This window comes from Anas platyrhynchos, chromosome 22 (assembly GCF_047663525.1).
Source record: "Anas platyrhynchos isolate ZD024472 breed Pekin duck chromosome 22, IASCAAS_PekinDuck_T2T, whole genome shotgun sequence".
NCBI classification, from domain to species: Eukaryota; Metazoa; Chordata; class Aves; order Anseriformes; family Anatidae; genus Anas; species Anas platyrhynchos.
In genome coordinates this window covers 8,029,314-8,044,963 of record NC_092608.1, presented here as the reverse complement: position 1 = coordinate 8,044,963, position 15,650 = coordinate 8,029,314, and the positions used below count along the sequence as shown (strand labels likewise).

The following is a 15,650-nucleotide window of genomic DNA, read 5'->3' as shown; positions in this document are numbered from 1 at the left end:
GTTCTCATTTAGGTGGTGATGTGTGGAATTATTGGCAATGCGTTCTGCATGAGTAACGATGAGGGTCTGTGGAGAGAACTGGTCGGGCAGGAGGATGCTAACAGCAGAAAGCCAATGACAAAGTCAGCCTCATGAGGTGGGGGAACAAGCTTGGGCATTTGAAAGGGAAAAGAGACAGAGAGATTGGATCAGACAGCCCTTTCCTCCTTGAACATGCTAGAAGAGATTTAGCAGCAACAATTTCCTAAGCAGGCCACAGGAGAACAAAAATTTGATTTCCCTCAAAAATCCCAGTTTACACATGGAAGTCTGAAAGCCAAGTGTCTTGGTACACCCCTGGACAGCAACCAAATCCAGAGGAAATCCTCCCAGCAGCAAAACAGCTTCAAAAACAACGCTTTTGTCTGCAGGGATCCACAAAAGACCAACACCTATTCTTTTAGGAAAACAAAAAACTGGAGAAAGTGCCAGAAAACAGCCTGTTTTCTTAATAGCAAGGACTACACACCCACTCACAACTGCATTACCTCCAAACGTTCAAATCTGGGAGCAAAGGAACAAAACTGGTACCAAAGAATATCCTAAAGAACCCAATACTTAAATGCACCCTGCAAGACAGGATACCAGCAACCAGAGTGCCAGACAAGCCACTAGAAAAAGACAATATACAAAGTACTTATACATTGCAAACCTTTTATGAAGTGTTTCACTACTCTGATATCTGTCTTCTTGATCTGAACCAGCTTTGCCTGAAGTGTGGTCCCCTTCAACCCTCCCTTCATCTTTTGTGTCCTGTGCATAAAGAGAAAATGAAGTTACTACACAATTAAGACTCAGATCTTAGTATGACATGATTCTAAAGCTACCCAAGTCCCTCATAAATGAATGGGACAAGAAAACATGAACTGCATCAGCTGCAACTACTCATATTAGATAATCCACTGTCTATAATAGCAAAGCCTCCCAAGGCCTGTAACAGTTATGTAGGCACTAGTGGGTACAAGCTTACACCAACAGATGTGCTCTACACATAAGATTTATGTTGGGCATACCAAATAAACTGATGTCCCATACACAGAAAGGAAAACACAAGCATTTCTGCACAACAAGCTATGCTTCTTCATTTATGACAGGGGATTAAAATGCAGAGTGGGGCCTGTTTGCTCTATTTGCTTTTTACAGTAGTGAACAAAAGGCCCTTTAAAGTACCTGTAGTTGCAACATGCTCAATTCTTCAGTCTCAACTGGTGTAGACAATGGAAATCCTTGCTTCTCACCCTTTTGATACTCACAGATCTCCTCTTTGAGCTGGTCAACCTTCAAAATAAAAACACTTGCTCGTATTTTTGATTGATTTTCATCTCGCTGTCTTAGAAAACTAAGATCCTCCTCAAACTTGACACAGATAATTGTTGATTTATTAATAGTAACCACTCAGCTTGAGGGATTGGCTGAGCAGCTCACGTGGCTGCTATAGTCAAGTGGCCTCAGACTATTTGAGAGGTAAAGAGAAGTAAAATGGGTAATACCACACTGCATTAAAAAGCAAGCATTTTTTCTTCATTTAAGTTGTTGATTGTGCATGTGTTGTGCATCCCCTCTTACCAAACAGGACTGAATGCCAAGGGGAAGGCTGATCACAACCACTATTTCTAAGACTGTCTTTGCTGTTATTGATAGGATCAATATAACATTACTAATAGCAGGTAAGCATTCACACCACACAGCCACCAGTCATTCACACGCTTACTCTCAGTTACTGAGATTAGCTCAGTTAGTTACTGAACAGCAAGACATGGGATGGCAAAAGTAATTACATACTACTGAGAATCAATTATAGGCTGCTGAAGGACTAATACAAAGAATTTGAGAATTAAGAACAGAAGCAAAATTTGTGCCAAATTACATGTTTTAATATTCATTTAATATTTATTTCCTATTGCCAATCTCATTAAGGAACTACTCTGTTGATAAAGATTACAACATTTAGAGAAACCAATGCTTAATATATCAGCCACTTAAGTAATAGCAATGACATTCCACACAAAATGAAAAGTAACAAGTTTATCTTCTACTGAGCCAACCAGCAAAACCACATTAAAAAGCCAAAGAGGCTGAGAGGTATCAACACATGAGCAAAAAATAAAAATAATTTGAAAAATAGGGTTTTAAACTAAACTTACTTTTCTTTATTAACAATCCCCAGGAAGATGTAGAACTGTTGCTGCCTCTGTTTATCCACCTAATTTTGTGCAAACAACAGCTAGTACCAGAAAGCATCCATCTGATCCTGAATGCTGTGCACAAGAAAACAAGCATCTCAGGAGCCCTAAAGCACATACTCAGTTTGAGCATAAACAGACCCCTCCATGATCAAAGTACCACCGATCTCGTCCTGCACTGAAAGATACTATGATAGCTGATTTTTTTTTATTATTATTATTACTTTTAGGGCTGCAGTAACAGCGGCTGCCTTAAAACATGCTTTGAATATTTATTCTGCCAGTTTCCTGGTGTTTGTTACTACATGAGCCAAAAAACAGAGCTGCAGTTCTGGAAATACTCATTAAAGAAAAGAGAGAGGAAATACAAAGGCAGGGCAGGATAAGGAGCACATCTGAGCCTCAGGAGCCAACCCAGGAATAGTGGCTCCACAGCAGGCCTGGAGAAGGAGCCAGGACAAGATGGGTACTCACCAAATCAAGGAATGCTTTTCTTTCCAAGTCAAGCATTTGGACCCGTGTTCGCAGTGCCAGAATTTCCTTGTCCAGCCTGCTGTTGTGCTCCATGGCCTTCTGTAGTGCAGTCCTGTCTGGACAGAGAACACACAGGCTGCTCACCAACACTTCCTTGGCCCTTGACCATCATCAAGCTCAGAGCAGAGCTATTGCATGAATACTGTTTCTGAAATTACATTGCCCTTACGTACAGATATTTGGGAGCACAGCACAGAGAGTAGTTCCCGATACATGTGGGAACACCATTCTCTTACTCATACCGTAGAGGTGTCTGTTTCTGGAGATCCAGGTTCACCATCAGTGCTACTAAGCCATGCTGTTTACTGCAGGATCACAGCAGTCTCTCCATAGTTATTCCAAGGAATAACTTTACTTCTCGATCAGGGAAAACACCTTGCCTCAGACATATAGGTATGGGTTTCAAGAAGAGCAACAGTAAGTTTTGGAAAACTCCAAACAGGTTTTGTTTAATTTCATTTTAAAACTTCTAGAAATTTCTGGCAAGTATCATCCCACAAAATCACAGCAAAGCACGCAACATGAAAGGGGGTGAGCACTGGGAACAGTTCATGCAGGGGGATGTTTGCTCTGAAAGGGACAGCACAGCACCTGTGAAATGCTGCACAAGCCCTGCAGAGGGTGGGGGATAGTCCAGCCAGACTCAAAACTCTTTTATTTTTTAAACCAAGGTAAAGATAAGCACCCTGGGGGGTCCATGCCACGAATGTCTGAAAAAGTAAGAGTATACACAAGTGTGGCGGGGACGCTCTACTCCTGCACTTGGCACAGGACTTGCTCAGGCTTCTGAGCCACAGGAGGCCTCGAGGTGATTGTCCCTTGAACCAGGCAGCTCGTCACCAACAGTGCCAGCTGGATGCCCACGGCCATGACCACGAACAAAGGGAGGTACTGCCTGAAAGCAGGTACCCATTGAAATCCCTCATGGGGAAATGACGGATCACATCAGAGCTCGAGAACAACATGATAAGGAATCTGAGTATGACTAGGAGCCAGTCACTTTATCTTATAAATAGAGTGGCCAGAGAAAGCTTATTTGAGCTCTCCGGGGATCACACTGGGCTGTGACCCTCGATCTCCTGCTGAGCTGGGGCACCTCTCAGGAGCTCCTCGAGGACCACAGCTCCTCCAAACACTGACAAAGGAGAAGGGTGAGACATTCACTGAAAAGGGGGAAAAAACCTGAAAGCGCATGACTATGTAAAGAACGCTTCCCCCCCATATCCCACTGTAAGTCTCATATGAACATTTCCATTCGCAAATTTTTAACTAAATCTGTTTGTATTGCAGCAAATACTGGTGAATCCTTGTGTTGAATTGGCTGACGACTGAGTGCTGTTAAGACTCATACAATTCAATCTTGTGATTTACCATTAAAGTATTAATAAATCTTAAATTGCTGCTAAATCAAAGTTGTGCAAAAATCTATTTGCAACAATAAGCCTTAGTCCCATATGTATTAGATCATGTATTAGGGAGGAGTCTAAGCTCTGCTGTAACACAGCAGTCCTTGGGCATTTGTCACTTTAGCTCAGGGCTCAAGCTCACCTTCAAGTTCAAATTCCACGACCAGCAACCGTGCACACGTGAGCTATGCTCTAGTTCAAACTCCAGCCAGAATCAGCAGCATGGACAGACCACAAAATATACTTCAAACGGTTTGGAAAAGTTACCTTATCAGTGAGAAACTTGCAACTTCAGCTTAAAATTCATGACTTGCTATGAGCAGGAACTACAATGTGAATATACCAGTGTTGTGCTAAATTAGTACTTATGGCATGACCAGAGAGTAAAAATCGTTGTATACCAACCCATCAAGTCTGAATCAATATGCATATGCAACCGTCACACCAATTGACACAGACCATCTAGTATTTCAAATGGCAGAATCAGGAAAAAGATGTTTGTATTAGAAACATTGACAGAAACATGTCTGACTGAGTGCATGTACACTGGTATTCTGCTCCTAAAAGTAGAACTATAGAGAAGTAGAGAAGCCAGTTTTCCTTACAGAAATGATGAACGTGATTTTTCCCTTTTCAACTTAAACTTGACTTTTTGTCAGGCAAAAATAAAAATATACCTATTTTCTTGGTTATAAACTAGAGGGGAAAAAATAAAAAAACAACAACACACCCCACTTTCAAACAGGGATTTTGCTATTGGATTTTCAGTTTTGTAGTTTAAAATAAAAGTGAAGAAACACTTCCTACTAAAGCATTCATTTTGCTTAAAAGTTGTCTACCATTACAGATAAAATGTTGGATCTTCTCCATTTATAAATTGGTCGACTTACCACTCTTTCTCCATTCACGCACCCCTTCTTCCCAGCTCTCAGGCACTTGCAGGGCTGACCACGAGGCAGTTTCTGCAAGGTCAACAAAGAGACAGTTTTGCTGTGGCAGTTCATTTACATGTTTTGAACAGAAGAAAAAAAAAAGTAACATTTTTGATGCACTTCTTTGTTAAATATAGAGTTGAACGAAAATTAAAAAAATGAAAAATAAGAAGCAGACATCTAGACCACTGCACATGACTTAAAATCTCTAATCACCATCACCAACACCCAATAACTGAGCTACAAACTGCTCAGGAGCAATCTTGTATTTTCTCATCAATGCAAGCAAGCAGCTGCAAGTAATCACTGAACCAAATTACACTGCTTAAGCGGAATCTTACTGACTATCAGAGATTTCATTTAGTTTTCTATTTAAAAATCAGTTTATTTACAAAGCATTTGGTTCTGTAGTGCATGGGGAAGAGAAGGCATGCAGATATACATCATCGGGGAAGTCACTGAGATGTTATAGCACTAATCTCGCACACTAATACAGCATAATAAACCACACAGACATAGCAAGCATGAAACCCTTACTCACAGTTTGGGAAGTCTTACATTCAGTTGATACTTAGGAATTTTATAGAACACAGATTCCCCACTCAGGCTAAGATCCAGGGAGAGGAGTCATGCTGCAGCCTGTCCGAAATCTGGAGAAGCAGTACGGTTTGGAGGCTGCAACACGACATTCACTCCGTGCCCACGAATGCATGCGTACCGATCAATAGACAAAGCAGATAACTGCAGGGTGCTTTGATTAAAAAGCTGCCAACGATGGGTTTGGAGGCTGGCTAGAAGGTTTAGTGACTACATCTGAGTGTGATGCACAAGCTGCGAGGTCAGCATCGTGATCTGCCATCGCCCTGCCCACGCTGGTACCAGTCTCCTTAAGAGAGCAGCTGCTGCAAAGGTGATGGGGCAGCATCACACCTTGCTGCTCTCAGCTGAAATTCTGTATCACAGATTTTGGGACAATTTGAGTAACAGAAAGAGCATCTAGAAACCAGTGTTTTGCTGGGGGAGCCTCCTGTAGGAGGCAGCAGTGAAGGACCTGGCTTTAGGGATCATTCCACTGGCACCTTTACCAAACAGTTTCACTTCTTTCCAAAAAACAATTAATTTTTTTTTTTTGGTCAGTATTTAAATGTAATTAAAAAAAAAAAAAGGAATACTGGAGGGCTGGACAACAACAGAGGTTTCAATACGGAGGTTTTAAACACTTTCAAGGAGGTTAAATGAGTATTAGCAGTTGTAAGAATCCAACCAGTCACTTCAAGACCACTGACAAGCCTTGGTTATGAGCTCTTGCTAATGACCCCTAAAGGAGGTAGCATTCCAAAAATAGCTCCTGGACAACCTGGAAATGGGTGGTTCAGACATGCTGACACTGTGTATGAGTTATTTCAGCTGTTTTGTTTCTGGAGCAAGTTGCCATTTCTTCTCAATCCCCTTCTGGGTTGTGTATTTCTCCCTTTGTACAAGCCAGGGAGAGGAATTAAGTCAAGACACTGCTGCTACTCCTATCAAGGATCAGATTGCCCCACGTTCTGGCTTTCCACACTCCGGATTCATCCTGACTGTGTTTCTGCATTCAGGTCTCCTAGGTACTGAGGCAACCCTTGAAGCAGATTTCTCCTCATTACGAGGACACGGGATGGCCTTTCTCCAGTTCCCCTGGGTGAGAAGTGCAAGGCTCACACTGAACAGGGGTGGGTTAAATGCAGGCCAGTAATTAGGAGTGGCACACAGCCACACAAGAAGCACTGACGTATTTTGCTCTGCTCCCTTCTTTGTGTATCCAGCTCATCTGTCAGCCTCCAGATCCCTTTGTGGACCACCAGCAGCTTCTGCATGGCCTCAGCCAGCTCTCGTTCAACTCTTACATGTGATGCCTGTTCCCTCTCCAGCTCCTCCCTGTAGGACTGGAGCACACAATCTAATGCTCCAGTGGAAATGAGATAACCCTCCTGGTGACAGCAGATCCCCCCTCCACACTGCTCTGGGCCCACCAGAACAGGGGTGGTGACACAAACAGAAATCGGGTGATCTTGCAGAGGCAAGAGACAGACATGTAGAGGGCGACCCCTTGCCACGGACAGGTGTCAAAGAGCAGACATTGAACAGCATGCCACGGCTGCTTCCTACAAAGCTCTGTTCTTCTTTCCTTGAGACAATGCTGTTAATTAAGGTGCACTTTCAAGCACATTTGAAGACAAGGATGAATGATTACAGACAGCACATAGAAAAATCTATATATGGGGGGTTTCCAAGCTGAGGGTTCCATCACACCCTGTGAGGGTCTGCTCCAAGAACAAGTCAGTTCTGCATGTTTGTTGTCCCATGGCTGTTGTGAGAGCTGGTCCCAGCCAAGCCCAGCAATGGAAACTTCCTCATCCAGCCTACAAAATGTTCCTAGTCTGTGAGCCAGACACTTCACCCACTGACCTGGTGTTTGTGCCGAGAAGTCATTTCAGCTGATATAAAAAGGGCTGTTCCTCACAGCCATGGCTTTGGTCTGCTCTGTCTCCAATATTTTCTATTTGTGGCTAGAATGAAAGGCACATGAATACTTACAGCACTTACAGCCCCAACCCAGCCATCTCACCCTGGTGAGATGTTAGCCCTGACTCTCAGCAGAAGTTAGTAACTCATGTGTAGCCCCAGGCTGATAAGATTGCACAGCCTGCAGTTCAAAGCACGCTCCCAACCCGTCAGCAAAAAACACTAAGTAACCTCACAGTGTGCTCAAGAACAGACCCACTGCTTGAAATCTCAGCTACATGTCACGTCATCAGCAAGCAACGTGCAAATGTACTACCTCATTTATCGTCTCTTCTGCATGCTGCATGGATTTGCACTGTTGTTGGAGTTCATCTTCCAATGTCTGATGAATGTGATCAAACTCACCCTTGCATAGAAAGAGATTTTAATAGATCAATACCACCAGAAAGCATGCTGCCACGGACACCAGGGTGTAGTATTCTCAGTTTTATCGTACCTTCATTAACAAGGGGTTGTAATCATACCTTAAAGGACAAGTTTCAACCTGAGATATACCACATCCCTGGGAAAATCCTCAGTTGTCTATTATACTTTGCTAGTACTCTACAGGCCCACTACATTTTTTTTAAAGCCAGGATCTCCTTGGCAACTTCCTTTTTGAGCATAGTGGCCCAGCTTTGCTCCCAGAAATCTATGCTAGATTTACTTGATCAGTGTAATGGTGGGTTACTTCCTCATGCCCTACTCTTTTGAATTGCTTACCAGGTTAACAGATTCCTCCTGCTCCTGTGGTCTGTGCACATGAATCAGCATCAAGGATTTGCTTCTACTCAGGTTAGTTGTCATTAACATTTTTGCAGCTTGATGCTAGAGAGGTGTGTGCTCGTACATGCCAGGTTTCTCTGGCACTACTCAAAGTGTTTTCCCACCTATGTATCAGGATGACTACACAAAAATGCATGTTTGTACCCAGGCTTTCGACATTACTGAGGATGCATTAAAAAAAATCAGCTATGCTTAAGCAGTCTAGCAAAAAAAAAAAAACACATTAATTTCCATAACAGACAGAAACTTATTTGGACTTTCGGTATAAAGTTGAACAAGCACATAAGTTTGTTTGAGAATTAGAAAGGTTACACGTTCCAGTTAACAGAGTAATGAGAACAATTAACCTTTTCACTTGAAACACTGCTGTGACTCTAATGATCCTGTAGAACAAATGTGTGATGCTACCCAGGAGAAAGAAGTGCTTAATCAACAGTTTCTAGCTCACAAGCATGAACACCAATGACATCATTTGGGGAGAAAAAACAGTCTGCTTTAGAAATTGTTTTCCTGAAAAGCACATCTTCAGAGTCTTTCACCTAGTTTTAAAAACACAGAAAGAAAGGTGTCCAGTGTAAGAACCGCAGAGAAGTTCTGTTTGATTCAGAATGAGGAGCATTAACCTTATAATATATTTTGATCATGCAAGAATACACTTGCCTTTCCAAGCCTCATTCTTCTAAACAGCTGTATGAAAATTGGATAAAAGTCAGGTATTTACAGGCCTGTCTTTACATAACAGGGGAGTCTAGCACTGTGTAACAGGAGGAATTCAAGAAAAGTCCACGTTGTTCTTCACACGTAGACTATATTATCTCTACGGACAAGACTTTGCCCTGGCTTCGTCCTTCACCCAGCACAGCTGCAACAATACACTCTCCAATTTTACCCAGTAGTCAACGCCAGCCTTGTTACAGAAACATATTGTGCGGTCATTATGGAAGCATCAGAAAGAGTGGTCTGAGAGCGAGCAGCTAGGAGAAGCTGTCGCTGCAGACACCGTATGTCACAACAGAAGTTTGAACACATAACTGCTGTAGCTCTTTTCCAGGAAGCCTGCAGCCAGGTGTACAGGGCATTCAGCCCCAGACTGGATGGAGAAATAGGAAGGAGTGAGAGCAGAAGGAGAAAGCAGGACTTCCATCCCTAACCCCTATTTGCAGTCCTGCTCCTTGCCTGCTTGCTCTTCTGGCTCCAGGAACCTGTCTTCACTGTTCAGCGGCCAGCTCCAACACAAGGATGGAAAGTCATTCATTTACTCAGGGAGAGAAATATGCAAGTGGAATTCCTCTGAAATGATCAACAGAAGGGATCTGAACTTATATCTTACATGGGTACATGCTTTATCCATAGGCTGTTAGACAGAAGTCCCCATCAGCTACGCGTTCAGAAGGATGAGCTCCATGCAGGAAGGTCTGGATTCAACACCGGACTTGGAGGCATCTACATTCCTCATTTGACCTGGCCCTACTTCTCTTACTCAGACGTGGCACTGAAGGAAGTGCAAACCCAATCACTCCTCATAAATGCTCAGTAGCAGATGTGGTTAACTGGCATTTCACTGGAAGGTTACAGCTCTGCTTCCTCTTAACTACAGTGAGGTTTCTATTACAATGCTTCATCAGAAAAATGGTCTGTTTGCAGCAAACGTTTGTATTAAGTGACAGACATTCACAGGCAGATTATTCAGGATTCACAGAGACATTTTCTATCAAGGAGGGGGAGGCAACACCTCAGGGAAGTATCTCTCCCTCACTGTAAGCAAACTCCTTGATTCTGAGGAAAATACCTATATCTGAAGGTGTTATTGTACCACTAATGAACCATGAATAACACATAACAGTCAGGCAGACTGAGACTCTCCAGCCAGAAAGGGATGCTCTTGAGGTCAGTATAATCCTGAGTGGCACAGCAAAGACAGACAAGAGGCAATTGTTCACTGCCTTGAATGCAAGAGCTGGAGAGCATTAAGCAAGGCCCAGCGATGGTACAGTAAAACAAAGGAACGTGTCAGTAACTAAACCTTGCTGCAAAATGTTGAGGATGTAAGAAAACTGCATGGCATCAAGAAGCAACCACATTCACAGAAGAGAAAAATTAATCAAGGACTAATAAATACAAAGATAGCAGCTACAGTTCAGACACTGCACTGGAGGCAAGGGGGATATTTCAGATGTACTACCACTACATTTTTGCCCTTACGCAGTCCTCTGAGATTCAGATGGTGCAACGCAGTCCAAACCAAGCTGAGCTTCGCAGCAGGCCTGACGAGCCCCCCTCCTTAGGTGTGCTCACCCAAAAGAGGCCAAGAAGCTTTTCAACTCCAACCAGTTTATCAGAATGAAAAACTATAAACCCAACTTTTTTACTATAGAAAATTCAAGGTAGTGACAGAAATGAAACAGTCTGCCCACAGATCTTCCACCTGCTGATGCCCTAGCAGGCAGCCCTTGCTTCCAGCAAACAGTTGGGTGTCACCAAGCCCTGCCATCTCCTCTGTTCCCAGTTCTGGCTGGCTGTGCTCCAAGCCCTCCCGCATCTCCCTTGCAGCCCAGAGCTCACCCACTGCGTCCCTAGGCAAGAACAGCTCCCCCCACCCTAAAGCACAACCTGGTCCAGCCACTTCTGAAGTGGCAGAAGGAGATTGGGAAGAGTAAGAGAAACTGAACATTCTGTATCACGAATGGTGCAGTCTAAACAGGCTCTTGACCTAGCCCAGGGCAGCAACGTTTATGCTCCTATACATCTGACAGCCATGACTGTCAAAATGAAGTTAGGGCTGAGGTGAGCATTGCACAAGGGCAGACTGAGCGTTGCAAAGCAGAGCCAACAAGCACAGCAATGCAGGAGAGCTGCAAATGAGGAACTCCAATGGCCAGGAGCTCCTGGGCTCCAGTTCCCTTTAACAGTCATATTCAGGAGTAGGTGGAAGTCGGTGTCGAAGTTGCTGGGAGGGAGATTGCCCTAGTTGAGGTAGGTGGTCACAAACTGCCTCTCTGACACACCAGAGCTGCTGTTCCTCCACCATTTGTCCGTTTTGTCATCTTGATCTCAAAAGTAAGGGTCAAGATGTAGACGGTCTTCCCCTAGCCTGCCAACCACCAAGGAAGGAGTTTTAACCTCACCTTAGAGTACAGGGAGGGTTTTTCTTAAATTAATGACTGTCAAGGGAATTCTCTCACTTGTAATTAAATAATGAATCATCAGGAAATCTGGATCAGTAGGAAGCCATTATAGCCCAATGAAGATATTCAGACCCAATTATATCACAAATTCTTCAACATTCTCTCAAAAATAATTCTATTCATTATCCCTATGCAAGACGTGGGAGCAAATCAAGCATAAACATACAAGGGTGAAAACTAATACAGAAATAAACTTCATCACTAACAATCCATAGATAGGAGAATAATTTTTAATTTAAAAAACTCAAAGATACTCTTTTCCCCAGCATGCTTTCAGACAGTCTGAGCAGCTAAAGCAGGGTGTACCTGAAGCTGTGCAGCACACAGCCTGTCTACGTAGCTGTGTGAATTCAACTTCTGATCTGTGATCTCCAGTTTCTCCAGCAGCGTTGTTCTTTCTACCAGTAAATAAGCAATCTGTTCGCTGGCATTACTGTGAGCTATTTCGGACAAGCCTTCCTGTTCCAGCATCTCCTTGACCTCCTTCAGCTGGGCTTCTGCAAGACAAGGCTTTCTGTGAGCACAAGAAGAAAGGAAGCCCAGTTCCCTGCGGATCTGTGCCCCAGGTTCTCTAAACACCACGACAGCCCCAGTTTCTCCTGGAACCCTCCAACAGCTCACAAAAATTCTAGTCTGCTCTCCTGCTTCCCAGCTCCCTTGCTCCCTCCTATCCCCCACTCTCTCCTACCATGGCAGTCCTATTCCCACCATTGTGACATTCCCACTCGCACCCCCTACACTGCCTGACAAGCAAGTGATAGGACCTGCTACATCTGAATTCTCCTGTCCTTCAGAGGGGTGAGTTATTATGACCCTTTACCTCCACCCAGCAGCTATGCTTCACCAACCTTTTTGTCCTTGACTCTCTTACCCCCTAACACACTTTGGTGGAAACTAAACAGATTAAAAAAGCATTGAGAGAAACAAAGCAGATGAGCAGGCAATCACATAAGCAGTTTCTTTAGAAAGAAGAGACACAAAATACCATATCACTCATACCAACAGAATTTTCCTAAGAGCTTTTTTCTCCCATGCACATTCCACCAAAACCAGCTCTAATCCCACAGGCTAAGGACAACTTCTTGGTAACGCAAACCTGCTTTTTGGAGGTCTCCTGTAAGATTAAAGGAGCAAAAATTCCTTTCAGAATTAAATTACCAATTACTATTTATCCCAAAGTTATAGCTAGGAAGACTGTACTAGGAAAAACTTCAAGATTCAATGGCTTTTGAGGTAAACAGATCATAACAGTATTTGTTTATAGCTAGGCACTGCTGTGTTTGGGGCCACAGCTGGCTCTACTGCCCAGGTTACAAGCACAGGACAGTTGTGTTCACACTTCTCCAGGTACATTTTTCAGAAGAAACGTGCAGAAAAAACAATACAAGAGGTTTCCTATTTGGTTTGAACTCCATTTTGCAGCATGCTCAAGATCATTTGTTTAAAAAAAAAATTAAGCAAGAACCCCTCACTTTGGTTGGCAATTCATCCACCTGGAGAGCCTTCATCTCCTTCGTGGCCATGGCAGCAATTCCTGCACTGGATCTATTAGCTTGTAAAGGGCTTTGAAAACCTCCCTATGTAAACACCACTCATTTCTCATCAGTCTTTTCTCCAGTAATTTAATTAACATTAAAAAGGAAAACTATTCCCAATGTCTAGCCCAAAATAGTTTATAAATGCTTCCAAGAGCTGTAGGATGGGAATCAGGGAGTTGTGGGGTTTGTGTTGACAAGGGAGGCACAGTCACACGCCTTCACTGCTTAGGGAGCTAAGCCTCAGAAGTTACGCAGAACAAGTATTTCTCATACTCTTACACAGAATACATACACAGCTTTGGACAAGCCTGCTCTGCACTTTCACACACTGGATTTAACAGGGGACCCGGCACAATCACACCCTAAGGCTCAAATCAATTGCTTGTTTCCACTCTGCACTTTGCAGCTGGCTCTGTCCAGCCCTATGGATGGAAAACACCCTGCGGTTTCCCATTCACCCTCCCTGTGGTTATGAATTACAGCTTGTTCAATGAAGAGGTCAAGCATGGCTCTCTTGCAGCTTTCCTGTATGAAGGAGAACAAAATATTGCAGTTTACAGTTTAAAAATAACTGACCCCTTGTTCCATATGCCTTATGAAGAACCCACAGCTCACACTAAACTGAGAAACCCACATGGCCTCCAAGCTGCCTCAGAGATTCCTCCCACTGACGATCCAAATTGGGGTTCTTGCATCTTCCCCTGGTAGCTGCTTTGCTTATGGACAGAAACAGGACAGCAGGTGAAAGGGACTCACACAACTCACACAAGTTGAGCTCACACAAGAACTCACAAAACTACTCCTATATGGACAGTTTTGCTTGAAGGTACTTCCCTTGCATGCAGCCTGCAAAACAATACCGTGCTATATAGATGTGGCAACATGATCTAGAAATCTTCCACAGGCTGAAGAGGAAAAAAAAAAGATCTGTGAGGATGAGAGGAGACTGCAGCACATAGCACAAATTACCTTCCTGTAAAAGCCCACTGGTTCCTTACAAGCATCTCACAAACCCCTTCTGTATTATATCGCATGTGACCTAGCAAAGAGAGCAAACACCCTGAATGATCAATGTCAGACCGGTGCCCTGATGTGCTCCCACAAGCACATACCTACTGCACCTCTGCTTCTCTGAAGTGAGCTTTGTTTCTGCAAAGGTGTCTTACCTTTGTAAAGCAAGAGAGGAAGTTTCTCTCCCTGATGCACAGAAATGTGCAATTCACAGATATCACACCCACCACAGAAGCCGTGTCCTCTCATTCATGCAGGGGACATTTAAGCAGTACAGCTGTTACAACAAACGAGCTCAGGCTACGACGATTCTTTTTGTTTCACTCCTTAAATCATGGCAAGGCCCCAACAGCATCCTGTTTTACTTCTGTTACATCTGTTTTTCATAAAAGCTTTGGTAATTCTGTGCATGAGTTTTCGATCTGCCCTCCAAAAACACTGAAGCATATCAGATGAGAACCATCAGAAATGGATTATGAAGTGCCTCGAGGAAAGGAAAAATGTCACTCTGGGCAGAGGTACCAAATGAGGTAAAGCTCAGATCAATAGCTCAGCATAAAACCAGGCATGGCAGGAACTCTGCGGGCCCGTTCCAGGCAAGAAATAAATATATAAGCATAAACTTGCTTTTATCATCAGAAACAGCTTTTGGCAGATCAAATTGTTCACAGCAATCCTAGGACCAAGCACAGCTTCTGATCTGTTTGGGTGTTTTTTTGGAAGTGGGAGCGTGCTCAGCCCCCACAGTCCACCCAAGTGATGTCCCGCATTTACCCAAGTCTTTGCACCTCTTTTGAGGGCACTTTTCCTTCCTGGTCTCCGAAGCCTGTTCTCCCAGCTGCCACTGGCCTGCTCTGCACTCCAGATCAGGACAGATCCTGTCCACTTGCACCTCACCACTCATGCTGATCCTCTGGCTGCACCACAGGCTTGAACCGGCCACTGTCCTCAACTACCCTTTCCCATCTGACCTCATTTCAAGCCTCCCAAAAGCTCCCTGCCGTGACCCTCTGGAGTAGCCTTACTCACATTTTTTGTTTAACAATCCCAGTAGGCTGGGGTCTTCCTTTTCACAAGACTCCTTCTCCAGCCCTGTTTTGTTAAAGCCTGATCTGCAGTATCACGTTGTCCCTCCTAAAGAGGTGTAATAAGACCCTCAGGGCAACCGACCCTCAGCCTGCTCTGCACCCCGCAGGACACGGGAGGAACCTCTGGGCTGGTTTGCACAAACTGCAGGAGAAAGCAGAGGCCCATGGAACAAACATGGTGATGCAGCACTGAACTGTGCAGCCACACAGCAGAGGTGGATCAGAGAACCCGAGCAGGTAAAGGACTGAGCAAGCACAGCTGCTAAGGCACAAGCACATTCCTCAACATGCTCAGCAGCTCTGTGCCAGAGATGGCCAGTGTTTTTTTTTTTTTGTTTGATTTGTTTTGTTTTGTTTTTGTAAAGGAGGAAGGATAGGCGGGGAGGAAACAGAAGGGAAAGAGAAAA

At 43.9% G+C, this 15,650-nt stretch overlaps 1 protein-coding gene across 1 annotated transcript in view; it reads right to left on the bottom strand.

Moving 5' to 3' along the window:
* The window catches only part of CCDC30 (coiled-coil domain containing 30), a 39,907-nt gene that overhangs the window by 21,343 nt on the left and 2,914 nt on the right, over positions 1-15,650 (bottom strand). Inside the window, exons 3-6 of the mRNA XM_038166540.2 lie at positions 5,053-5,124; positions 2,697-2,812; positions 1,210-1,317; positions 692-792 (exon numbers count right to left, since the gene is read on the bottom strand). Of these exons, the coding sequence (XP_038022468.1) occupies positions 692-792; positions 1,210-1,317; positions 2,697-2,812; positions 5,053-5,124 (397 nt within the window). The remainder of the gene's footprint in view (positions 1-691; positions 793-1,209; positions 1,318-2,696; positions 2,813-5,052; positions 5,125-15,650) is intronic.